This window comes from Mastacembelus armatus, chromosome 9, assembly GCF_900324485.2.
Source record: "Mastacembelus armatus chromosome 9, fMasArm1.2, whole genome shotgun sequence".
Classification (NCBI taxonomy): domain Eukaryota; kingdom Metazoa; phylum Chordata; class Actinopteri; order Synbranchiformes; family Mastacembelidae; genus Mastacembelus; species Mastacembelus armatus.
In genome coordinates, this window is record NC_046641.1 from 24,622,751 (window position 1) to 24,650,283 (window position 27,533).

Below are 27,533 nucleotides of genomic sequence, written 5' to 3' on the forward strand. Positions count from 1 at the left end.
TGCTGGGCCCCCATGAGTGTCTGGTCCCAATGGGGATCTGGCTTCTATATTCAAGCAGAAATTTAGCTGCTGCTCACTTCCTCATAGCTGCAACTGTTTGAGGCTCAATTTGTGTGTCCTGTATGTCATGATCCGCAGTTTTGGACTTCCTGTTTATTTTATTTTGAAAAGGATCATGGCAGGATCTAGTTTTGTTTCATTTCTGTTCACTTTACTTTGACCTAATTAGTTATTGTCTTCACCTGTGCCTTGTTTTGTCCTTCACTTCAAATACCTTGGTTCAGTCACTGTGTCTTTGCCAGGTTGTCTGTTGTACCATGTCTGTTGTCCTACCTTGTCTATTGTGATACCTATGTCCACGCCTTGTTTGCCTGCTTCTCTCTGCCACATCCTACTCAGCTGTTTTGTCCTGGATTGCCCTTTTGTTTCTCCAAGTTAAGTTGTTCTGGTTTTCTCTGTGCATGTCCTCACCATGTCTTGCATGTTCGTCTAGCTTCCTTTTGGATTCAGGTTTTTTGTCTTGTTACCTTGTTCATGCTTTGTCCCCTCTGTTCAAGTGTCTTTGTCCCGTTCCATGTTTTATGCCCTTGTGTTTTCATGCCTTGTTTTCCCTGATTTTCATGTTCATGTTTTCTTGTTTGGTCTGGTGTGTCTCCCTAAGTGTGTGACCCAGACCCTCATGCCTTGTTGCCCTTGAGTCCCTGTCTTGTCTTCATGTTCAGGTTTCATGTCCTGGTGTACTCCTGCCTTGTGTGTTAGTTCTTGTTTAATCTTGTTTTTTGTTCAATAAAGCCCCTTTCCCTTCACTCCTGTGTTTTTGGTTGAAGTTTGCTCCTGACCACGACCAAGTTCATGACACTGTACTGTGCTGTTGTTTATCATTCACCTAAATTTAATGAGGATTTTATTTTGGAGTTCTCTGGTTTGCTTTATGGCAACTTGCCCATTTGTGGAGATTTTAATATTCATGTCTGGTGTCCATCTGGCCAATGAATTTCACAATCTCCTGTCTCCTTTCAACCTGACACAGTCAGTACACACAGACACAGACACACACTCTTCTTCTGCTCCCTTCAGTTCAGCTAATGAGCCTATGGGTCTAGGGGTGGACTGTAACCAACCTGGGAGATAAACAGGAGGTTCCAGTCCAGCTTTCTCTGACTGATGAAGCCACCTGGATGGGTGGTGAAACGTTTCGGTCTTAAAACTGCAAGTCCAGTTGCCATGACTCAACCTTTAGATGACACATGTCATTAAGCATGAACACAACTTTAAACACATGAGGATGGTGAAAACATCTGTGTAACGAAAAGGGACACAATTTATGTCAGGTGAGAAACTGCATCTGAGATAATGTGTATCCCCCTGTAACATCATACTATGCAATAACATGATGGTTGTGATCATTCTGAGTCATTCATAACAGTATCCAAAACTAGACCCACATTTAGTTTGCAGTTAAAAGTCGGTTATACAAACAATTGTTGTTGACAATGTGATGAGCTTATTGTAGGCTTGTTTACATTTCCTGTCGACCTCTATTTAACTGTAGCTGTCCAACGTACAGGCTGTTTGATTCAGTATATTCTACTAAGAGAAGATCAGATCACAGCGTGTTTGGATGTAGCTTCCAAACAGGGACCCTACAATCTCAGAGCATTGGAGAAACTCCACAAACACGTCAAATACACTACAGCCTGACACAACGCTGACAGGGCTGGAATCACTTGGACAGAAAGACAAACAAACTACAAGACACATTAGAAAACATCGTGGACAAAAAGATCCATAGTTGATACGATTGATACGATACGGATACTATTCCGGTCGGGGATAAACTTTGGCACAACACCTGGACCCAGACCAACAGTCCACGATCAGTCCTACAATCTTTCAGTGGTGAGTTTCTATATTTTAAATACATTTTATTTTCATAACATGGACATGTTGACGGGGCAGCATGGTGGCTGAGTGGTTAGCACTGTTGCCTCACAGCAAGAAGGTCGTGGGTTCGCATCCTGGCCTTTCTGTGTGGAGTTTGCATGTTCTCCCTGTGCTTGCGTGGGTTTACTCCGGGTACTCCGGTTTCCTCCCACAGTCCAAAAAACATGCATGTTAGGTTGATTGGTGACTCTAAAATTGCCCGTAGGAGTGAGTGTGAGTGTGTGAGGTTGTCTGTCTTTGTGTGTCTATATGTGGCCCTGCGACAGACTGGTGACCTGTCCAGGGTGTACCCCTGCCTTCCACCCGAGAGAGAGCTGGGATAGGCTCCAGCAGATCCCCGTGACCCTGAACCAGGAAAAGCGGGTATAGAAGATGGATGGATGGACATGTTGACGTTAGCTGCATAGTTAGCGCTAATGCTGCTACTCACAGCCTTGTGTTTACTCTGAAACAGGAAACAGGTTGGCTGTTTGCTTGGTGCTTTGAAAAGGGGAAACGTCTAGAGAACAGTTTTTAGAGAGTTTTTAGAGCGTTTGTTGCTTGGCCTGTTTATTTAAAAGCGTTAGACTGAATAAACATGTAAATAAATAAAGAGACATGTTTTCTGTTTGTCATTCGCTCCGTCGAACAAAGAGAACAAGGGGAGTTCACCTGTGTAGAAGGCACTTCCTGTACCAACATTTAGCTCTAAGTCTAATTATTTGCAGCTATAGCAGCTGCATCATGTTCTTCTTTGTACCACTGAAATCACATACTGTGCTGGGCTCTTTAAAACATTTTCCACCTAAACCAAAACACTGGGTTTGAAGTTGGTTGGAAGGTTTATCATATTCTATTCAAAGTGTTTATCCAACATGAGATGGTGTTGAAGGGAAAGTGTTTAAGGTTCAGGATCTTTGGCTTTTAGGGTCTGAATTGTCACTAATGACACAAAGTGAAAATATACAAACTGCTAATTACTTCAGGTCTAAAACTGACCACTTCCTTGGAAAGGTTTTACTGTAAAGCGCTGAAGCTGCTCCTGACGCAGTGCATGCTGGGATATGACAGGCTCATGTTGATGGTATGTCATGTGTCAGTATTTTATTCTTGTTGCTATGATCAGATTGTGTGCACCAGCTGGTTGAAGCTGCAAATGGTTGTTCAAAGAAATGGAGCCACACTGGCTGGTGATGGATTAACGTACAGGGCTGGACTGGGTCACCTGATGTGTTGTAAGTACTAAGACAACCCTATGGTGACCCTATGGTGACACTGTGTGGCAGTGTTAGGAACTGCATGTCAGTGCACACAGAGCTCCAGTGAATCATGAGTTAAATCTACAATCTCAGTTGTTGTTTGTCAGGCTGAACCTGGTGAACAAACCTCTCAGGTCGTCTAACTGACCTGCTCCTCAACTTTCACTGTTTTATCATCCAACCCATGAGGCATTTTAGACAAAGTTTGTTCAGTGAAGTAACATTTGATTTAAAAAGAATGAATCAAATGAATCTTTACCTACTTACAACATGAATATTAACTGGAATCCTACAGAGCCGAACACAAAGCCTGGTCTGTGTGTCTCATGTCACATCAAACACCTGTTGTGATCAAAGCTTCAACCAACAGAAATGAAAAAAAAAAAACAAACTTTATTTTCACAGTCACACTGAAATATTTTAAACACACTACAGAATCAGAATTCTTCAAGATCCATTACAGCCTGAAGCAACGAGGCTCAGTCAGGACATCCGCTCAGATGCAGTTCTCAAAGACAACCAGCAGGTGTCGCTGTCTGACTGTGTCAAAGGCTTCGAAGCAGTTTGTGTTTTCAGGCCACTTGTCTCAAAGCGGCTCATGAAGCTTCGGTTTCACCGTCACTACTAAAACCTTCCTCAATGATCAGCAGAGAGTCCAAAGCTCGTCTCGTCAACAGGAAGTTTAGCATTAAATCAACCTACAATGGGCGGGGTACAATGGGCGCAATGCATCCTGGGTGTTGTAGGATTTTTCAGCTCGAGAGTTTTGGGGAATAAAACGTCCTTTTCCACAGTTTTTTACTGTTTTAGTCTTGAAATACTGAAACGGAAGCTGTTTGCCAGGCGACATAAACCAAAAAGGAGGAATGTGAAGAGCGAGAGATGCAGATGTGAAATACAGGAGACTCCTCCTGGAACAAACAGGTTGTCAGGTACGGACACACCTTTGTCAGGTGGAACAGTTTCACTTTCTCTACGTTTTGACGCAGCAACAAATCCAGCAGGTAACGTTTGTCTGTTTGGACTAAAACTAGATCAAACCCTAATAATTAAAGTGATGATAGAACAATATTGTTACTTGTCTGTTTAACTGCATATGAACTGAAAATCACTGATCATCTACCGCTGATTTTGATATTTGTTCTGTTTTTATAACCGACCGCTGGTTCGTGTGTCGCCATGTTGTGATGTCCCGGTCCATGTAGTTGTTAAGAACATTTAGGGTCAGGGTTAACTATATATGACCTGCAGCCTGGGCTTTCCAAATGTCTTTATACCTGAGATTTAGGACAAATGTTTGCTTGGACCTCGGAGGATATTCAGACGTCTTCACTTTGCTGGAGGTTTGATTCTGTTTCCTTTTTCAGTTTTGCTCCTAAAACTATCACATAAAGACAAAGTCCAACATGTTTTTAGACATTTTGAAAAATCAATAGACTCTAACTTCCCAAAGTCCTCAGACCCAGTAAATCACAGACACATGTTATTTCTACAGTTGTTGATACACAGACTTATATATTATTACACATATTTGCCACCTCACTGGTTATAACACACACATAATCTACCAACACAGTAACTGATCAACTAAACACAATCACAGCTTTACTGTGGAGGAGGCAGGTTTTTCTTCTTCTCTGGTTGTATTTCCTCACTGAGCTGAGACATCCCAGGTGCTGAGGTTGCTCTGCACATGTTGGTACTGATCCAAGGAGAATCATATTGGTTCAGACAGACTAGATAAGACTTGGAAAGGCTGTGAAATGTTAATGCAGGTTGGTGACACCAACAGTCATGGGACATTTGACATATGAGGCTGATCATATGGGAATGAATGGATGTCCACATTTTCTGTGTCTCTGCAGGGGAAGAGAGGATGAGGAGACATGAACATCAACGTAAGTGAAAGTGAACAGAGTCAGAAATAATCTCATCTACAGTGGTGTGAAAAAGTGTTGACCCTCTTCCTAATTTCTTATTTTTTTGCATGTTTGTCACTTTAATGTTTCAGATCATCAAACAAATTTAAATATTAGTCAAAGATAACACAAGAAAACACATCATGCAGTTTTTAAATGAAGGTTTTTATTATTAAGGGAAAACAAAATCCAAAACTACATGGCCCTGTGTGAAAAAGTGTTTGCCCCCCTGTTAAAACTTAACTGTGGTTTATCACACCTGAGTTCAAGTTCTTTAGCCACACCCAGGCCTGATTATTGACACACCTGTTCACAATCAAGAAATCACTTAAATAGGACCTGCCTGACAAAGTGACGTAGACCAAAAGATCCTCAAAAGCTGGACATCATGATGAGAGCCAAAGAAATTCAAAAACAAATGAGAAAGAAAGTAATTGAGATCTGTCAGTCTGGAAAAGCTTATAAAGCCATTTCTAAAGCTTTGGGACTGCAGGGAACCACAGTGAGAGCCATTATCTACAAATGGCAAAAACATGGAACAGTGGAGAACCTTCCCAGGAGTGGCAGGCTGACCAAAATTACCCCAAGAGCAGAGTGACGACTCATCCAAGAGGTCACAAAAGACCCCACAACAACATCCAAAGAACTGCAGGCCTCACCTGCCTCAGTTAAGGTCACTGTTCATGAGTCCACCATAAGAAAGAGACTGGGCAAAAATGGTCTGCATGGCAGAGTTCCAAGATGAAAACCGCTGCTGAACAAAAAGAACATAAAGCCTCGTCTCAGTTTTGCCAGAAAACATCTTGATGATCCCCAAGACTTTTGGGAAAATACTCTGTGGACTGACGAGACAAAAGTTGAACTTTTTGGAAGGTGTGTGTCCCATTACGTCTGGTGTCAAAGTAACACCGCATTTCAGAAAAAGATCATCATACCAACAGTAAAATATGGTGGTGGTAGTGTGATGGTCTGGGGCTGTTTTGCTGCTTCAGGACCTGGAAGACTTGCTGTGATAAGTGGAACCATGAATTCTGCCGTCTACCAAAAAGTCCTGAAGGAGAATGTCCGGCCATCTGTTCGTGACCTCAAGCTGAAGCAAGCTTGGGTTCTTCAGCAGGACAATGATCCAAAACACACCAGCAGGTCCACCTCTGAATGGCTGAAGAAAAACAAAATGTAGTCTTTGGAGTGGCCTAGTCAAAGTCCTGAACTGAATCCAATTGAGATGCTGTGGCATGACCTTAAAAAGGCGGTTCATGCTCGAAAACCCTCCAATGTGGCTGAATTACAACAATTCTGCAAAGATGAGTGGCCAAAGTTCCTCCACAGCTGGAACAGACTCATTACAAGTTATCACAAACACTTGACTGCAGTTGTTGCTGCTCAGGGCGGCCCAACCAGTTATTAGGTTTAGGGACAAACACTTTTTCACACAGGGCCATGTAGTTTTGGGTTTTGGTTTCCCTTAATAATAAAAACCTTCATTTAAAAACTGCATGATGTGTTTACTTGTGTTATCTTTGACTAATATTTAAATTAGTTTGATGATCTGAAACATTAAAGTGACAAACATGCAAAAAAATAAGAAATTAGGAAGAGGGTCAACACTTTTTCACACAACTGTATGAGGCTGATCATATGGGAATGAATGGATGTCCACATTTTCTGTCTCTGCAGGGAAAGAGGAGATGAGGAGACGTGAAGAACAACGGCAACGTAAGTGAAAGTGAACTGAGTCAGAAATAATCTCATCTCCATCAACATGTAGAATCACAGTGTTTTGTAGTTGGTCCACACAAACTTCGATTTTCTTCCTTTTAAATATTTGGAAGCTCAGTTGTTCATTTGTTAAATGCAACCACAGGGGGGCACAATCCAGTGTCTTCATGTGCTAGTCCCAAGTCCGGGTAAATGCAGAGGGTTGTGTCAGGAAGGGCATCCGACATAAAATTTCAGCCAAATCAAACACATGAATCATAAAAATTACTTCCATACCGGATCGGTCGTGGCCCGGGTTAACAGCGACCGCCACTGGTGCTGTTGACTTACAGGGAGCCAGTGGAAATTGGACTACTGTTGGTCGAAGAAGGAGAGGAGGAAGGTGTGTTCGTAGGCAAAGAGGGAAGAGGAAGGGCAGGAGTGTAGGACTTAGAGTAGGGACTTTGAATGTAGGGACTTTGTCAGGGAAAACTAGAGAGTTGGCTGATATGATGGAGAGAAGAAAGGTGGATATCTCGTATGTTCAGGAGACCAGGTGGAAAGGTAGCAAGGCCTATAGATTAGGAGCAGGGTTCAAGCTGTTTTATCATGGTGTGGATGGAAAGAGGAATGGAGTAGGAGTTATCCTGAAGGAGGATTTTGCTAGGAATGTTCTGGAGGTGAAGAGAGTGTCAGATAGTTTGATGAGTCTGAAGCTGGAAGTGGAAGGTGTGAAGTTGAGTGTTGTCAGTGGTTCTGCCCCACAGGTAGGATGTGAGTTAGAAGAGAAGGAGAAATTCTGGAGGGAGATGGATGAGGTGATCCAGGGTCTCCCTAGTGGTGAGAGAGTGGTGATTGGAGCAGACTTCAACAAACATGTTGGTGAGGGAAACAGAGGTGACGAGGAAGTGATGGGTAAGTTTGGTATGTAGGACAGGAATGCAGAAGGACAGATGGTGGTAGACTTTGTAAAAAGGATGGAAATGGCTGTAGTCAACACAATTTTCCAGAAAAGGGAGGAGCATAGGGTGACATATAAGAGTGGAGGCAGGAGCACACAAGTTGATTACATCTTGTGCAGACGTTCCAACCTGAAAGAGATCAGTGACTGCAAAGTAGTGGCTGGGGAGAGTGTAGCCAGACAGCATAGGATGGTGGTGTGTAGGATGACTCTGGTGGTGAGGAAGATGAAGAGGACAAGGGCAGAGCAGAGGACCAAGTGGTGGAAGTTGAAAAAGGAAGAGTGTTGTGTGGCTTTCAGGGAGGAACTGAAACAGGCTCTGGGAGGTCAGGAGGTTCTTCCAGATGACTGGACAGCTACAGCTAAAGTGATCAGGGAGACAGGTAGGAGGGTACTTGGTGTTTCATCTGGAAAGAGGAAAGCAGATAAGGAGACTTGGTGGTGGAATGAGGAAGTTCAGGAGTGTGTTAAGAGGAAAAGTTTAGCTAAGAAGAAGTGGGACACTGAGAGGACAGAAGAGAACAGACAGGAGTACAGGGAGATGCAGCATAAGGTGAAGGTAGAGGTGGCAAAGGCCAAACAAAGGGCATATGAGGATTTGTATGATAGGTTGGACTCTAAGGAGGGAGAGGTGGATTTGTACAGGTTGGTGAGGCAGAGAGACAGAGATGGGAAGGATGTGCAGCAGTATAGGGTGATCAAGGACAGGGATGGAAATGTGTTGACAGGTGCCACAAGTGTGATGGAAAGATGGAAGGAATACTTTGAAGAGTTGATGAATGAGGAAAATGTTAGAGAGCACAGAGTAGAAGAGGTGACTGTTGTGGAGCAGGAAGTAGCAAAGATCAGTAAGGATGAAGTGAGGAAGGCGTTGAAGAGGATGAAGAGTGGAAAGGCAGTTGGTCCGGATGACATACCTGTGGAGGTATGGAAGTGTTTTGGAGAGGTGGCAGTAGAGTTTCTGACTGGGCTACTTAACAAGATCTTGGAGAGTGAGAGGATGCCTGAGGAATGGAGGAGAAGTGTACTGGTGCCCATCTTTAAGAACAAGGGAGACGTGCAGAGTTGTGGAAACTACAGAGGAATAAAGCCGATGAGTCACACAATGAAGTTATGGGAAAGAGTAGTGGAGGCTAGGCTGAGGTCAGAAGTGAGCATTTTTGAGCAGCAGTATGGTTTCATGCCAAGAAAGAGAACCACAGATGCAATATTTGCTTTGAGAATGCTGATGGAGAAGTACAGAGAAGGCCAGAAGGAGCTGCATTGTGTCTTTGTAGATTTGGAAAAAGCGTATGACAGGTTGCCGAGAGAGGAGCTGTGGTTTTGTATGAGGAAGTCTGGAGTGACAGAGAAGTATGTTTGAGTGGTGCAGGACATGTATGAGAGCTGTAAGACAGTAGTGAGGTGTGCTGTAGGGGTGACAGAGGAGTTCAAGGTGGAGGTGAGACTGCACCAAGGATCGGCTGTGAGCCCCTTCTTGTTTGCTGTGGTGATGGACAGGCTGACAGATGAGGTTAGACAGGAATCTCCGTGGATGATGATGTTTGCAGATGACATTGTCATCTGTAGTTAGAGCAGGGAGCAGGTGGAAGAAAATCTAGAAAGGTGGAGGTTTGCTCTGGAAAGGAGAGGAATGAAGGTTAGCCGCAGTAAAACAGAGTACATGTGTGTAAATGAGAGGGACTCAAGTAGAACGGTGAGGTTACAGGGAGTAGAGGTGAAGAAGGTGGAGGATTTTAAGTACCTAGGGTCAACAGTCCAGAGCAACAGAGAGTGTGGAAAAGAAGTGAAGAGACGTGTGCAAGCAGGTTGGAACGGGTGGATGAAAGTGTCAGGTGTGATGTGTGACAAAAGAGTGTCAGCAAGAATGAAAGGAAAGGTGGACAAGACAGTGGTGAGACCAGCGATGTTGTCTGGTTTAGAGACAGTGGCACTGAGACAAAGACAGGAGGCAGAGCTGGAGGTAGCAGAGCTGAAGATGTTGAGGTTCTCTCTGGGAGTGACGAGGATGGACAGGATCAGGAATGAGGACATCAGAGGGACGGCTCATGTTAGATGTTTTGGAGAAAAAGCCAGGGAAGCCAGATTGAGATGGTTTGGACATGTTCAGAGGAGGGACAGTGAATACATTGGTAAAAGGATGCTGAGGTTAGAGCTGCCAGGAAGGAGGCCTAGAGGAAGACCAAAGAGGAGGTTCTTGGATGTAGTGAAGGAGGACATGAAGATAGTTGGTGTGGGTGAGGAGGATACAGAGGATAGGGTTAAATGGAGGCAGATGATTGGCTGTGGAGACCCCTGAAGGGAGCAGCCCAAAGGAGAATAAGAAGTTGTTCATTTGTTAGTTTGATGTTTTAATGAATGAGATTCCCTTAAAGTCACTTTGACTGAGCTGAGACATCCCAGGTGCTGAGGTTGCTCTGCACATGTTGGTACTGATCCAAGGAGAATCATATTGGTTCAGACAGACTAGATAAGACTTGGAAAGGCTGTGAAATGTTAATGCAGGTTGGTGACACCAACAGTTATGGGACATTTGACATATGAGGCTGATCATATGGGAATGAATGGATGTTCACATTTTCTCTGTCTCTCTGCAGGGAAAGAGGAGAAGAGGAGGAGACATGAACATCAACGTAAGTGAAAGTGAACTGAGTCAGAAATAATTTCATCTACAGTGGTGTGAAAAAGTGTTGACCCTCTTCCTAATTTCTTATTTTTTTGCATGTTTGTCACTTTAATGTTTCAGATCATCAAACCAATTTAAATATTAGTCAAAGATAACACAAGAAAACACATCATGCAGTTTTTAAATGAAGGTTTTTATTATTAAGGGAAAACAAAATCCCAAACTACATGGCCCTGTGTGAAAAAGTGTTTGCCCCCCTGTTAAAACTTAACTGTGGTTTATCACACCTGAGTTCAAGTCAGTTAGCCACACCCAGGCCTGATTATTGACACACCTGTTCACAATCAAGAAATCACTTAAATAGGACCTGCCTGACAAAGTGACATAGACCAAAAGATCCTCAAAAGCTGGACATCATGATGAGAGCCAAAGAAATTCAAAAACAAATGAGAAAGAAAGTAATTGAGATCTGTCAGTCTGGAAAAGCTTATAAAGCCATTTCTAAAGCTTTGGGACTGCAGGGAACCACAGTGAGAGCCATTATCTACAAATGGCGAAAATATGGAACAGTGGAGAACCTTCCCAGGAGTGGCAGGCTGACCAAAATTACCCCAAGAGCAGAGTGACGACTCATCCAAGAGGTCACAAAACACCCCACAACAACATCCAAAGAACTGCAGGCCTCACCTGCCTCAGTTAAGGTCACTGTTCATGAGTCCACCATAAGAAAGAGACTGGGCAAAAATGGTCTGCATGGCAGAGTTCCAAGACGAAAACCACTGCTGAACAAAAAGAACATAAAGCCTCGTCTCAGTTTTGCCAGAAAACATCTTGATGATCCCCAAGACTTTTGGGAAAATACTCTGTGGACTGACGAGACAAAAGTTGAACTTTTTGGAAGGTGTGTGTCCCATTACGTCTGGTGTCAAAGTAACACCGCATTTCAGAAAAAGATCATCATACCAACAGTAAAATATGGTGGTGGTAGTGTGATGGTCTGGGGCTGTTTTGCTGCTTCAGGACCTGGAAGACTTGCTGTGATAAGTGGAACCATGAATTCTGCCGTCTACCAAAAAGTCCTGAAGGAGAATGTCCGGCCATCTGTTCGTGACCTCAAGCTGAAGCAAGCTTGGGTTCTTCAGCAGGACAATGATCCAGAACACACCAGCAGGTCCACCTCTGAATGGCTGAAGAAAAACAAAATGTAGTCTTTGGAGTGGCCTAGTCAAAGTCCTGACCTGAATCCAATTGAGATGCTGTGGCATGACCTTAAAAAGGTGGTTCATGCTCGAAAACCCTCCAATGTGGCTGAATTACAACAACTCTGCAAAGATGAGTGGGCAAAGTTCCTCCACAGCTGGAACAGACTCACTGCAAGTTATCACAAACGCTTGATTGCAGTTGTTGCTGCTCAGGGCGGCCCAACCAGTTATTAGGTTTAGGGGCAAACACTTTTTCACACAGGGCCATGTAGTTTTGGATTTTGGTTTCCCTTAATAATAAAAACCTTCATTTAAAAACTACATGATGTGTTTACTTGTGTTATCTTTGACTAATATTTAAATTGGTTTGATGATCTGAAACATTAAAGTGACAAACATGCAAAAAAATAAGAAATTAGGAAGAGGGTCAACACTTTTTCACACAACTGTATGAGGCTGATCATATGGGAATGAATGGATGTTCACATTTTCTGTCTCTGCAGGGGAAGAGAGGATGAGGAGACGTGAAGATCAATGTAAGTGAAAGTGAACAGAGTCAGAAATAATCTCATCTCCATCAACATGTAGAATCACAGTGTTTTGTAGTTGGTCCACACATTGTTTTTCATTGAATCATCTTGAAGCTCAGTTGTGAATTAATAAGTTTGGACTTTTACTGAATCTGTGAAATCTGACAGATTCCCTTAAATCCCCCTTAAAAAGCTGAGTCCTCCTTATTGGTTGTTGATGCAGTTTTATTATATTATATTCAACATGGATTAAATCTACATGGGTGTTTTCAATACACTGAGCTGAGACATCCCAGGTGCTGAGGTTGCTCTGCACATGTTGGTATTGATCCAAGGAGAATCATATTGGTTCAGACAGACTAGATAAGACTTGGAAAGGCTGTGAAATGTTAATGCAGGTTGGTGACACCAACAGTCATGGGACATTTGACATATGAGGCTGATCATATGGGAATGAATGGATGTTCACGTTTTCTGTGTCTCTTCAGCATCAGATTCACCTCAAAGCAGCAGTTATGAAATCACTCCACCACACAGTAAGTGAAACTGAACTGAGTCAGAAATGTTCTTGTCTGCATTGACATCACAACATGTTTTAGGTACAAACTCATGTTTTATTTCATTTTCATGTTTGTCAGCTCACTGGTTCCATGTCAGGTTGATAATAGATGACAGATTCTCCTCAGTCCACCTTAAACACACTGAGCTACTGGTTGTTAATGTGTTGATTGACTTCAGCTTGGATCAGTTCTACATTAAACTGTGTTTTCATTCTAGTGTCTGAGAGCTGACGCTGGTTCTACTGGGGAACAGCTGGTCTGACAGGAGCTCAGTGGGGAACCTCATACTGGGACAGACTCAGTCCAACCCTGAGGAAGAACCAGACACCTGTCAGAGAGTCAGAGGACAGGTGGAGGAGAAAGTAGTAGTTCTCATCAACACCTCAAATCTGACCCACTGAACATGAGTGAAAACTCACCAAAAGTTGCCCAGAAAACAGAATCAGAATTATAATTATTATATAATTAAAATTACACTGGCATTTAGAAGAACAGTGGACATTAGGCCACGACTGTCACAATAAAAGTCTAGTTATTTGTAGGAAGATATTACGTCTTTGTGAAGTATAATCAATATTCAAAATAAAGTTAAGATTGTCATCTAAGATCACGTGAGTCAGCACTTTGTCCTTTCAAAGTGTCAGCATGTTCGTTTATCTGAATTAGTGGAGGAGAGTTTAATTGATCTCAAAAGTATTTAATTGAAATTCCAAAGCTTGTACAAGGACCCACTTCCTGATCAGAAAATCACAGTCTGCAAGCAGTTAGCTGTAACCAACTTCACAGGAAGAAAGATGATGAACAAAGGACAAACATGACATTATATGGTTGCCAAAAATCACATCTTATTGGTTGACTACAGGTGGGGAGGGCTTTGGTTTAGACTTTCACCTTCCCTTGTTGGTGCCCTGGGTTGGTCCCAACCCCTCAGCACTTTGCCATCCTCCTCTTCTTATCTTCTTGTCCAGGGCTGCTCCTCATCCTACAAAACATTCTGTGACACAGTACCTAGTACCTCTGTATCCCTTTTACATAAGCCCCCCTTTTATGGTAACTCATCCTTGAAGTCTGTGATTCTCTCATCCCTAAGTACACCTTGCCTTTCCCTCTGTGACAGTGTATCATCCAGGGCCTCTCTCAGCCTGACATCTTCCCTTTGCTTCCCTTCAGCAACAATGTATCATATGGGGCCTCTCTTCCTGCAGGCCGGCCTAATCTGTAGCATCATGCATACACTCTGCAGAAACTATTCCTGTGTCCCTTCTTTCCCTTTGTCCTTTCTCTCCCTGTTATCTTTCCCTGTGATCTTTCCCTGGACACCACACATATGTTAGTGATTACAAAGTTAGAGGGCTAACCCATCATCAAGTTGTTTACATTTGATTTCCATGCATGCTATGGCATTGCACAACACACATGTAAATATAGTATTTAGCTAGTCATTCTCCTAAACTATTCATGTGGGTAAGTATATGTATAAGTACCTGTGTGTGTGTGTATGTGTAAGTGTACATGTGGGTATATGTGTGATCATAAGTGTATGTGTATGTGTTAGACTCCTTCACATCTGATTGCTTCTTCACACAGCGGGGCAAGGTTTGTAACCCTTGATCCTCACAATTTGGTCTTACAACTCTTTGTAACAATATATAAACGTTTATAAGAGTAATGATATAATAAATGAAAGAAGTAAATATATAAATTTATTTCCCAGTGAAATTAGTAAGATTTTATTTCCAAACAATTATAAATGAAGTTAGTAAATGTGTAAAAGTTATTTCACCAACAAAAGTAAAAGCCTTTTATATCATTATTTCAAAATAAAAGCCAACAAACACTAATATGAGCTTAAAATTGACTTTGTCTATTGAGATACAGACTTAAGCACCAACTGAGGCCGTTTTAAATGTCAACCTTACTGTCTTCTCCAAGTCAGAAATGTTTGTACTTTCACTATAAAAGTCTACAGTTATTTACAGGAAGTTACTGCAGTGTTCCAAAGTATAATAAATATTAAAAATTAAAGTTCAGATTTTAACTCCTGGTCACATGAGTCTCCTGCAGCACACTGCCTTTTCAAAATAAAAGCCAACAAACACTAATATGAGCTTAAAATTGACTTTGTCTATTGAGATACAGACTTAAGCACCAACTGAGGCCATTTTAAATGTCAACCTTACTGTCGTCTCCAAGCCAGAAATGTTTGTACTTTCACTATAAAAGTCTACAGTTATTTACAAGAAGTTACTGCAGTGTTCCAAAGTATAATAAATATTAAAAATTAAAGTTCAGATCTTAACTCCTGGTCACATGAGTCTCCTGCAGCACACTGCCTTTTCAAAATAAAAGAAAAGAAATGCTAATATATGCTCTTTTCCAGCACATTCTTTCCCTTCCAGGATTTCCAGCTGTGCACATCACTTTATTCTTCATTCATACTGCATTCATTCCTTAATTTCTTCCCTTTCTTCAATCCTTCCTTCTTTCTCTATAAGAACATCTTCCATCAAATATCTCAGCTTTGGTTATCATGTTATCATTCTGCCCTCTTCCTCACTTTAACTCATTGAATGTTTTCAGTTCTGCCTCTTCTCTTCTGTCTCTTCACTGCACTTTCTTCTTGTATATTAGTAGAACACTTACTTCTTTCAATTTAAAGCCACTTTTTTTCTATGTATTTCTTCAGCAGAGCATCTTTCCTTTTCAGCCCTTCACAGCAATGTTCAATACTTTTTTAGCTGAACAAGTTAAGCTTCCAACTTCAGCTTTACATTTTAGCTTCCAGATATAGTCAGCATTGAATTTCAGCCTTCAGCTTTTTCAGCAATGAAAGCTAAATATTTGTTTTCATGTATTTGAATCATGTTTATTCATGATTATTGATATTACACACATAAAAGACATATACAAGTAACCTGGAAAATATATCAGAACTACTCACAAAACAGGACAGGATGCATATACATTTAAAAAAGGAAATTTACAATTAAAACATTGACTTTAATTGTCAGCAGCTTTTTATTTAAAACTATGCACAAAATAAATGAAAAGATATATAAAATAAATGTACAAAATAATAAAGAAACACAAGCTATGGATTTGACCCCTTTAAAATAAAAGTGGAATGTGCAGTTTCTAATCAGTCTCTACTTATCAAGCAAAGAAGACGACAGAAGGAGCATAAAAATGGTCCTCGCAAAACAAACGTTAATGAAAAGGTTGGACCGATTTGACCTCAAACAAATAAATAAAACCTGAATCAAATGATCAATAACATCAAATGCAGAGTTCAATTGTCAGTGTGTTTTTATCAGACACATAAGATTTCACCAAAGAACAAATGAAAGAAAAGAAACATAAAAATTCCTGATTATATTTTTCATTCATTATTAGAAATATTGATATTTTGTAACTTCACACTGTTTTTATTGCTGCAGTTGATGCTCTTTGCCAAAGTGCACAAAACAGTGTGTTAGTCAAAGTGTGTCAGCAGCTGTGTAACTCATATCTGCTGAATAGTGAACTTTAACATGTGTGTTAAGATGAGGGGATGATTGAAGAGTGACCCTGTCACCTGTTTAACATCTTTCACTAGGGACAAACTTCTTGTCTGTGTCTATCACAATGTCCTTTACTGGACATCAGTGACTCAGACATGACACTTTTAATGGATATGTTACAATATTGGTCAGTCCGACCTGCAAAGGCTTGTCACATGATGGTCAGCCTCAGGCTAATATCCCCATTTGTCCAGGGCTCCAAGCTTCAGTAGTCCTGGACTGACAGTCGTGATAAGACCAGCATGGGAACATTTGTCTCCCAGTCAAACCATTAGCTGTGGCTCATCTGAGCTACAGTGGTGTTGTGGGTATTCTGAAGACTGCTCTGAATACCCTGAGCTCTGACTTCACAGTGTGACACACTGGAGATACATACACAGCCTGACTGCTGACCATGTCTTTGGGTTTAGATGAGCCCAGAGCTAATTCCACACATGTGGAAACCTTTCACTTCCCTTCCAGCTGATACCCCACTCTAATGACTATTTTAAATCTGTCCTCTCCTCTGGGTTCATTCATTTACCTTCATTCATTTTAATCATCAACAACTGAATGATCTGATTTTTCATGTGTTTAAAGAAAAGCATGAAATCAAAATGAATGAAATGGTTCAATGAAAATAAGGAAAAAGGAAAGAAACACGTCATAGAAAACCAAATAAACAAACTGTTTGAATATGGAACTTTTCAATTGGTTTCCTGTTCTTCATTTTGTCCAATAGTGATCTGTCCATTGTTGGAAAGCAGGTTACTGAAGATGTAAACTGTTCTGTGACCTTTGACATCCCAGGTTGCTGTAGAACCATTGCCTCCAGTTAATATTATTGGGTCTTTCAGTTGGCTTGGGTTTTCTCCTTCCACAGTCCAAACACATGTCCCTGTGATAGACCGCTGATCGGTCCGGGGTAGACCCCACCTCTCACACACTGCATGCTGGGATTGGTTCCAGGCCCCCTGCCACCCTAGAAGGATAAGCAGTTGATAATGGATGGCTGTTGTATGACGGGACTCAAATCAAAATTCCAAGTCAAATCTTCCACAATAATCTAATGAGCTTGAACACTGCTGCAAGGCAGAAAGGCCTTTTGTGTCCACTGCCATTTCAAACATGGAGGTTTTGCAGAGCTGTGCAGTCCTCAGGGTCTTCACTGTGAAGTGGACAGACCACAGTGAATAAGCTCCTGGAGGAAGAAGCTCATGGAAAACACTGTCATTGAAATATAGATTTACCTGTAGAATAAAAGAGCAAAGCAACAGGCCTGTCCTCAGACTGGAAGTGACACCACATGGAAACATGAATTAGCACAGATTTGTGAGTTTGTAATAGAAAAACAAACAGAACCTTATGGTCTCTTCTGAGGAGACCTGGACCCTGGCAGGAGAACCACATGTCCAGCAGTGATGGGTCTGCTGTTGTGTGACAGTGCAGCTGTAGCAGCACGATGCTGTGGTTGGTCTAAAGTGATCCAGTGTGTCAGAGTCAGAGAGAAGAGCTGAAGAGTTGAAAGTATGGGTTCTATATAGAACAGTTCTATATAGAACCCATACTTTCTGATGTATTTCTGTTTTGGCAGCTGCTGCTTCAAATGGTTTGGCCTGTGCATTGACCAACCCTGACCCAGACCCACCTGATAAATGCACAGGCCAAAGTCCATCAAATATAAAACCATAAAAATATAGTTACCAGAAAATATTATGACCCATAAAATGATCCAATGAGCTGAAAACATAGAATCAGCAAATATAATAAGCAAATAATAATAACAGTATAATAACCAAAGCAAATGTCATTCCAGTTCCTAAATAAACCAACTATATGTTAAACAACACTACTGTTACCTAAAAATACAGCTGATGCTCAGCAAATGGATCTAATCTGTGACTTTTAAAACGTTTACCTGAACCAAAACAGAAGATGAAATCTAAGATTTTGTACCAAGACAGACGTTGTTGTGCTCCATAAAAAAGATGGGGTCCAGAGGTTTTTCTCTCAGCAACAAAAAGCCTTGATCTCAGGCCCAATGCAGCAGTCAATGTAAAACTCACCTGAGCTCTTCATGACCTGTTGGAGGACAGCACACAGTAAACAGGACTGGGATAACTGTCATAGGTTTTCGTGACCCCACAGTGCAGACACTGGTGTGGCTGTGAGAGGAACATGAGGTCCAGCAGTGTGTTCTTCTCTGTGGTTGCAGCAGTGATGACTTGTGCAAATCCCCTGGACTTGAACAGAGCCAGTGTTGGTTTGCTCGCACCGGATAAAAGGTTCTCACTGAAATCACCACAGACGATGATGGGGTGACAATCCATGATCTCCAGTGCATCCAGAAGGCTTCCCAGGTTAGACAGGAATGATGTCACACTGTGGTCTGGAGGTCTGTGTACAGCAGCAACCAGGGCAGGAACTGGGGTTTCAGCCTTCAAAGCCACAGACTCAAGGTCGGTCACATGATGTCGATCAGCTGTGGGAAATTTGTGTAGGACACACGTCTGTTACGTTTGAACATGTTGTAACCCTCTAAATGGAGACTCTCTGCAACAAAGGAGCCTTGGAGGTGAGTTTCAGTTAGACACCAACCACCTGCCAGACACAGCTCATGGTGGCTCCTGATGTCACTGACATGAGAAGGCGACTCTTCTGTATCATGGTGGACAATGGTCAGAGTGTCAGGTCTGTTCAGTGGTTGTGTGATCTGAAGAAGAGGCGTCGTGTCGTCCGTGTCGGCTTGTCTCATGGTCTCCAGGGCTGCAGTGGTTTCTGTGTCAGCGTATATTTTGCTGTCTTCCATGTCCAGTAGGTGCAGTCCACTGAGAGAGGTCACTCTGCTGACAGCTACGTGAGCCAGGCCAGGTTCCATCTGGGTTGGTTCCTTCTGCAGGGCCAACAGAGTAGATCATATTTCCTCTGTGACATCAGGCGGCTGAAGACGAGTCTAGAGCAGAACCTCCTTTGGGCATGTCAGCTTCCTGTTCTTCATCATCTCTCTGCTGCTCAGCTTCATCATCATCATGAAACATGTCAGAGTTTTGTTGCTCATGTTCAGGACTGTTTCCTGTCTCATGTAGTGCACTGTGTTCACATCTGTCTGTCTCCATGAGATCATCTTCCCCCCCAGCAGCAACAGACCAAGATTATAGTTCATGTCCCAAAACAGACACATCAGGAACAACTGTGTGTCTGACATATGCAAATATGCTGCTGCAGATCTTAGCACATGTGTTCCAGGTTCTTCTTCTGACTGTGGCTCACTGGGATTTACAGCAAAACAACCTTAATAAAACACAAACGCTCTCAGAGATGATCCAACAGTTTTTTAGAAGAAGAGACAGGAAACGAGCTGTTAGCTAACCAACGCTAACGTCAGAGCACATTTCAATCTTCCTCTTATATCAGCTTAGAAATAAAATGCTCCTTGGACACCAAATGACAGGATGGACTTGGATCAGACTGGACTTACCTGGTTCAGTGAACCACAGGAACAGGGTCGAAGTTGGGCTGAAACTGGTCTTCACCAGAGCTTCACTGGTCTTAGTTTAATCCAGTTATGGCTGTAGCTTTGACTCAAGCAACAGACCGATTGGAAAAAGAGACAAATCCTGGATTATACCGTCAGGTGGTTCAGCAGCTTGCTGTTATTATTTACTTCCTCCAAATCAGGACCTTTTCCAGTCCTCACCTGTCTTCACCAAAAACACTACATTACTGTTCATCTTTTCCTGGATCGGTACAGACCTTTGTTACAGCGAGGCCATTATGGGGGACCTCAAGGACCCAGGGTTAATACATAGAGTGTAGTTTGTTTGTTTCTCTCTCTTTTCTCCCATAGTACTGCATTATCATACATATAGTACATCTCATACATAGACTGGAACCTGAAGGACTCACCCTGAAGGACACACACTCTGGTCCAGCAGGTGGAGGTCTGCACCTCCAAAAACCGGTTGTGACCTGCCAATGAAAGAAGAAGAAGAAGAAGAAGAAGAAGAAAACAAGAGATTGTGCAGTTTGTAGTAGAATCAGACTCTGAGTCTGTTTTAGTGCATTAACAGAAACTCTGGCCTGTTGATCTTTAGTATCGATGCCACAGTCAAACTATCACACCTGGGGAGGAAACTGGACCCAAACCAGACCAAGAACCAAATCCTGAATGATTGAAGTAGAAGTTACTGTGTATGACAGTCGGCCATATAACTGATAGTATAAGGGCAGGAGGTGATACCAGTTCTTGCAGATGGAAACACGTCCTCCAGTCAGTGCAGGGTCCAGATCTGATCCTCAGGTCCTCAGTGGTTTTTCTGTACCTGAGCTGGAAACTGCAGGTTTGTTGCATTAACATGTTCCTGTCACTACAACATGTTCACAGTCACATCAGTGAGTTTCCAGGTCACACTGCTCTCAGTCACTGACCATACAGAACCTACTGGGTCTTCAGTCTGGACTGGTGTCACTGGCCCAGTATTAGTACCACTATGGTGGGACCTAATGTGGATGTTCAGGTTCACTGCAGCACTTTAACCCTGAGGGTTTGTGTTTGTGAACAAACAGGCAGTTTCCCATTTGGCTGCAGATCAAGTCCCCCCACCCCCCAGTCCGTGCACAGCCTCAGGTCCTCAGACAGGAACTTGAAGGCAGAATAACAGGGACTGAGCTGTTCCCCAGTCTGAGAGTCTTCAGCTCAGCTATTTCCTGTCAGATTTCTAGATCAGACCAACAGACCAAGTCCCTCTTCTTCCTGTATAATGTTATTCAGTCCAACATGTTGTCCCCTTTTCAAACTGAACCAAACAGCTACACATCTGCTTAAATCTAACAAACTATATTCTTGATAGATTCCAAAGAACCAGTCTCACATTGAGGTTCCTCATATATTCTATAAGTCCAGACAACATGTTTACACATCCTCAATAGATCATTTATTATTTATTAGATAACTGCAGCATTTTCTCTGTTCATACATGATCTGATATCCAGGCCTAATAGTCTGTGAATCCACACAGACCAGGAAGCTTTGCTGGGCTCAGTTTATGGATCAACCCATTACTGGCTGCTCAGTTCAAAGCACCTGTGGGAACAGTCCGACTGTAGGTCTATGAGGTTCAGTTTAATCCATTTAGAACTAGAACTCAGCACAAACAGACAGTTACCATCAAACTCAGAGACGAGCAAGGAGCTGATGTTTTAATGTGAGCAGGGAGACTGCAGAAAGGCTGCACTATATAGTGACTGAGGGATCAGGGACTAGGGTGGACACCTCTGACTTCCTGTTCTCGTCTCTTGAAGATGCTCCAAAGTGTCCGACTTAAACGCAGCTGTTTTTCCTGTTCAGGTAAATGTTCTAACACTTTCCTTTATCTCTCACTGCTCCCAAAGTTCACTATACTTTCTAATCTGATCTTTGCCAGGTGGAACTCCTGGAGTCGTGAGACCACATTGACTCTTCCTCTGGAATATTTCCTGCACGTCATAATGAGTTTTATGGATTCTGCTTCTTCAAAACACACCAATCCAGTTTGACTATTCCACATCTTTGCCTCATCAAGGCTGCCTGTTGGACAAACATCTTTAAATACTGGATGATGCAAAGACAAACACAATGACACACCTTTGACTAAAGAACTTTGATTAAAGCCTCAGACAAAGACACAATATAAGATCCATTACAGCCTGAAGCAACGAGGCTCAGTCAGGACATCCGCTCAGATGCAGTTCTCAAAGACAACCAGCAGGTGTCGCTGTCTGACTGTGTCAAAGGCTTCGAAGCAGTTTGTGTTTTCAGGCCACTTGTCTCAAAGCGGCTCATGAAGCTTCGGTTTCACCGTCACTACTAAAACCTTCCTCAATGATCAGCAGAGAGTCCAAAGCTCGTCTCGTCAACAGGAAGTTTAGCATTAAATCAACCTACAATGGGCGGGGTACACTGTTCGCAATGCATCCTGGGTGTTGTAGGATTTTTCAGCTTTTTGGAATAAGACGCGTTTCTTTGTTTTCTTCGGTTGTAATATTGAAAATTTGAAACAGAAGTTGTTTCCCAGCCTCCATAAACCAAAAGAAGAAGAAATAAGAAAAAAAGGACGAATGTAAAGAGCGAGAGATACAGATGTGAAATACAGGAGACTCCTTCTTCTTCTTTTTGAAACAGTTTCACTTTCTCTACGTTTTGACGCAGCAACAAATCCAGCAGGTAACGTTTGTCTGTTTGGACTAAAACTAGATCAAACCCTAATAATTAAAGTGATGATAGAACAATATTGTTACTTGTCTGTTTAACTGCATATGAACTGAAAATCACTGATCATCTACCGCTGATTTTGATATTTGTTCTGTTTTTATAACCGACCGCTGGTTCGTGTGTCGCCATGTTGTGATGTCCCGGTCCATGTAGTTGTTAAGAACATTTAGGGTCAGGGTTAACTATATATGACCTGCAGCCTGGGCTTTCCAAATGTCTTTATACCTGAGATTTAGGACAAATGTTTGCTTGGACCTCGGAGGATATTCAGACGTCTTCACTTTGCTGGAGGTTTGATTCTGTTTCCTTTTTCAGTTTTGCTCCTAAAACTATCACATAAAGACAAAGTCCAACATATTTTTAGACATTTTGAAAAATCCATAGACTCTAACTTCCCAAAGTCCTCAGATCCTTCACTGAGGCTCCAAACTGTTTCCAGCTGCTTCCTCTTTGCTTTCATTCTCCTGAGATGTGTCCAGAACCAGACTGGAGTCCACCTGGAGCAAACTGGTCTGACTGGACAGAGTTTAGAAAGACACACACCTGTGTATATAAGGTCCCACAGTCCACACTGCAGGTCGGGACAGAACCAGGACCTGGAGTCCAGGAACTCTCTGTAGATTCTGTGAACAGAGACAGAGATCAGGACCAAGGAATAAAACCAGGTCTAAAGCTCTGAGTGTTCCCAGGACCACAGTGGCCTCAGTCACTGGGAAAAGGAAGAAGTCTGGACCCAGCAGGACCCTTCAGACACAGAGAGGCCATGAAGAAAACCTGCCCCTCTTAGAGAATCACAGACACTTTGACCAACATTTAAATCAGATGGTGTGAAATAAAACCACAGAAGAAGAGTCATTTCCACGTGGCAGCACATTCTAACCAATCAGATCAGACTGATGATGGTAGAATATTATTAGTATTAATATTAGGGCGAAGTAAACAAACCTGTGTCCAACAGTCATGAGTATTAATGTATTGATGTGTGTGTGTGTGTGTGTGTGTGTGTGTGTGTTGGGAGGATCAGTGTGTAACAAGTTAACAAACCTGTTTTTTCTCTTTTTAGATTCTTAATCTCATCAGTTGGTTTGTAGCTGATAAAGTGACAACATGGACAGACCATCATCATCATCATCATCATCATCATCCAGTGAGTCCAGTCAGACTCATTAGTCTGGATAACACACACACACACACACACACACACACACACACACGCACACGCACGCACACACACACACACACACACACACCTTGAGTTCTCATGTCACTGTGACCAACAGTTGGTTAAAATCACCAGATGACATTTTTGGAAACTATGATGAAGCTGAACGACTGAAACAGTCTGTCAGTGAAACAGCCTTTTAGTGAAACAGCCAATCTGAAAAAGCCCAAGACAAAAGCCAGCCGTCCCGCCGTCCCGCCGTCCCCTCTCTCTGTCAGTCCATACTGGCACTCCCTTTTAAACCTAGCAAGCCCCGCCCACAACAAGGTGTGCAGCACCCCAATCTTCCAATACACAATCACGGCTTCTCACTCCAACTTCCTGAAAGACAAACACAGCCAAGCAAAGAGAACATCAAACAGCCCCCCAGGCTGAGACTGTCACAGGTCAGAAACATAAATGTTTGGAGAGACGTCAACAAAGACTGGGAAGAAAAGTCCACCATCCCTACTGTGAAGCCTGGAGGTGGATCTGATGTTTTGGGGAGTGTGAGCTGTAATGACAGAGGAAGTCTGGTCCAAACCCACGGCTCCATGGATGAAGCAGGTTGTCAGAACATATGAGAAGACCACAAACCTGCAGTTTATGCACAACCAGACTTGACTGGATGTGGAGGCTTCATCCCATGAGAATAAACAGGATCTTATCCACAATTATCACAAGAGGCTGAAACTGTCATTAATGCTACAGGGCCAATCCACAGTACTGAGACCTGAGGGTCTGCAAACGTTGGAACAGGACAATGTGGGAGATTTGTGTCATCACTAGGATTTAAAAAGGCCAAAATAATAACTGTGATGATAAATGGATCCATCTGACCACTGTCCTTAAATAAGACAAAGGCTTTACATACGATCAGTGACATCACTGTTGTCATTTATGTGTATTGGGCTTTAACTTCATTTATCTATAATGTCATTATTGATACAGAGTGAACCTTCTGGTCCTGTTGTTATTAGTCATAATGTTAATGCAGGTTGGTGACACCAACAGTCATGGGACATTTGACATATGAGGCTGATCATATGGGAATGAATGGATGTCCACATTTTCTCTGTCTCTGCAGGGGAAGAGAGGATGAGGAGACATGAAGAAGAATGTAAGTGAAAGTGAACAGAGTCAGAAATAATCTCATCTCCATCAACATGTAGAATCACAGTGTTTTGTAGTTGGTCCACACATTGTTTTTCATTGAATCATCTTGAAGCTCAGTTGTGAATTAATAAGTTTTGACTTTTACTGAATCTGTGAAATCTGACAGATTCCCTTAAATCCCCCTTAAAAAGCTGAGTCCTCCTTATTGGTTGTTGATGCAGTTTTATTATATTATATTCAACATGGATTAAATCTACATGTGTGTTTTTAATACGCTGTTGTTTTTTTCCAGATGACTACCCTGTGTCTTTCCTTTCGACATCAATGTACCTGTCTCAAGGTAAGTAACTGGGAAGGTGAGCCACTGTCCCAGTATAAACTGGAATAGACCCTGAACAGGACAAGTGATCTAGAGAATCAGTAGATGATGTTTGCTGACTGAAGCCTAATTCCATCCAGTTCCCACTAAGGTGTTTTTGACGTGACCTCTGTTCAGCTTCTGTCTGTCAGCTCCTGACGAGCTCAGACAACAGTGGAATGAAAATGTTCTTCAGCAGGCGACCGACAGCAGAAACGTTCAGTCAATCACTGCTTTCATTTCAGCTGGTCAGGAACAGATCAGTGTTTTTATGGGTATGGATTTATCCACAGCCCATAAGTTTAGGACAGATATTATTTCTAGAGTTGGTGATACGCACAGACGGAAACATCCTCTTGACACCTATAAGACTAAATGTTTTATTATTTTCATTTTTTTAATAGAACTGAAGTATTTTAGATTAAGAAACATGTCAGTAAAAATATTTTTCAAACTGTATTTTATTCCTGAGTAAGAACACGTCCCTTGTAGTGTAGAGGAAAGAAAGAAGTGGTACTGGAAAAGGCCTGGGCCTGGAAAGTAACGTATGAAGGACACGGCTCATTGTTTGACCACGACTGGACGACAGAGGTGGTTCAGAAGTCAGGACAGCTGGACTTCTAGTTTTTGGGTCAGAACTTTTTCCTACTCATCCAAGTAGCTTCTTCAGTCTGAAGATGATCTTATCCAACACACAATCTACCAACTAAACACAATCACAACACACAGGCTGAGAGTTTACTTGTGGTGCTCACACACACACACACACACACACACACACACACACACACACACACTCACACACACACCCCTACACTCCGGATGCATTAGTTTAAATTGACTGACAAACTGGCAGGCGTGATTGAAGCAGCGTTCTGGGTGGAGCAGTATTTTGGCTGGGCCCACCTCTGGTCTATCATGTTATGGTTTGACCCTGTTTTCAGACTGAGAACGTTACTTGACAGTTCCTCACTGAAGAGAAAATAAAGCAGGAAGAGTTTATGAGGAACAATCTTTGTTTAGTACCACGTTTTCATGAACTGTCTGGATTCATTAAAATAAAGTCCAGATGATTGACCTGAATTAGGTCCTGAATGAAACAGCCTGGGTGGGCCGCCCAGGTAGAGCTTATGTATGGGAAACACTGCTTCTTCTCTGGTTTGATTTTATTTACTGTGGAGGAGGCAGGTTTTTCTTCTTCTCTGGTTGTATTTCCTCACTGAGCTGAGACATCCCAGGTGCTGAGGTTGCTCTGCACATGTTGGTACTGATCCAAGGAGAATCATATTGGTTCAGACAGACTAGATAAGACTTGGAAAGGCTGTGAAATGTTAATGCAGGTTGGTGACACCAACAGTCATGGGACATTTGACATATGAGGCTGATCATATGGGAATGAATGGATGTTCACATTTTCTCTGTCTCTGCAGGGGAAGAGAGGATGAGGAGACATGAAGAAGAATGTAAGTGAAAGTGAAAAGAGTCAGAAATAATCTCATCTCCATCAACATGTAGAATCACAGTGTTTTGTAGTTGGTCCACACATTGTTTTTCATTGAATCATCTTGAAGCTCAGTTGTGAATTAATAAGTTTTGACTTTTACTGAATCTGTGAAATCTGACAGATTCCCTTAAATCCCCCTTAAAAAGCTGAGTCCTCCTTATTGGTTGTTGATGCAGTTTTATTATATTATATTCAACATGGATTAAATCTACATGTGTGTTTTTAATACACTGTTTTTTTTCCAGTTGTCTGCCTCCGCAGTCTGTTTTTCCGTCCAACATCAATAGACCTGTCTCAATGTAAGTAACTGGGAAGGTGAGCCACTGTCCCAGTATAAACTGGAATAGACCCTGAACAGGACAAGTGATCTAGAGAATCAGTAGATGATGTTTGCTGACTGAAGCCTAATTCCATCCAGTTCCCACTAAGGTGTTTTTGACGTGACCTCTGTTCAGCTTCTGTCTGTCAGCTCCTGACGAGCTCAGACAACAGTGGAATGAAAATGTTCTTCAGCAGGCGACCGACAGCAGAAACGTTCAGTCAATCACTGCTTTCATTTCAGCTGGTCAGGAACAGATCAGTGTTTTTATGGGTATGGATTTATCCACAGCCCATAAGTTTAGGACAGATATTATTTCTAGAGTTGGTGATACGCACAGACGGAAACATCCTCTTGACACCTATAAGACTAAATGTTTTATTATTTTCATTTTTTTAATAGAACTGAAGTATTTTAGATTAAGAAACATGTCAGTAAAAATATTTTTCAAACTGTATTTTATTCCTGAGTAAGAACACGTCCCTTGTAGTGTAGAGGAAAGAAAGAAGTGGTACTGGAAAAGGCCTGGGCCTGGAAAGTAACGTATGAAGGACACGGCTCATTGTTT

At 42.2% G+C, this 27,533-nt stretch overlaps 2 protein-coding genes across 2 annotated transcripts in view; both read left to right on the plus strand.

The window, feature by feature from the left end:
• Positions 1–3,646: 3,646 nt before the first annotated feature.
• On the plus strand, positions 3,647–26,553 carry LOC113139348 (vicilin-like seed storage protein At2g18540). Its single transcript, XM_026322494.1, has 6 exons — positions 3,647–4,114; positions 5,048–5,080; positions 6,779–6,817; positions 10,358–10,393; positions 12,092–12,516; positions 26,331–26,553. The coding sequence occupies exons 1-5, from the start codon at positions 3,886–3,888 to the stop codon at positions 12,130–12,132; spliced, it is 378 nt and encodes a 125-aa protein (XP_026178279.1). The 5' UTR covers positions 3,647–3,885; the 3' UTR covers positions 12,133–12,516; positions 26,331–26,553.
• The window catches only part of LOC113139343 (uncharacterized), a 63,244-nt gene continuing 57,753 nt past the window's right edge, over positions 22,043–27,533 (plus strand). Inside the window, exons 1-6 of the mRNA XM_026322485.2 lie at positions 22,043–22,419; positions 23,531–23,614; positions 24,756–24,788; positions 25,077–25,124; positions 26,573–26,605; positions 26,892–26,945. Of these exons, the coding sequence (XP_026178270.1) occupies positions 23,575–23,614; positions 24,756–24,788; positions 25,077–25,124; positions 26,573–26,605; positions 26,892–26,945 (208 nt within the window). The 5' untranslated portion in view covers positions 22,043–22,419; positions 23,531–23,574. The remainder of the gene's footprint in view (positions 22,420–23,530; positions 23,615–24,755; positions 24,789–25,076; positions 25,125–26,572; positions 26,606–26,891; positions 26,946–27,533) is intronic.

What these genes read in the sequence shown, in the direction of transcription:
- LOC113139348 (XM_026322494.1), top strand. Translation starts at nt 3,886, where the DNA reads ATGGGCGGGGTACAATGGGCGCAATGCATCCTGGGTGTTGTAGGATTT. An exon ending in TGGAACAAACAGGTTGTCAG is followed by an intron (nt 4,115 to 5,047) that starts GTACGGACACAC and finishes GTGTCTCTGCAG; the next exon opens with GGGAAGAGAGGATGAGGAGA. An exon ending in GAGGAGACATGAACATCAAC is followed by an intron (nt 10,394 to 12,091) that starts GTAAGTGAAAGT and finishes CTGTCTCTGCAG; the next exon opens with GGGAAGAGAGGATGAGGAGA.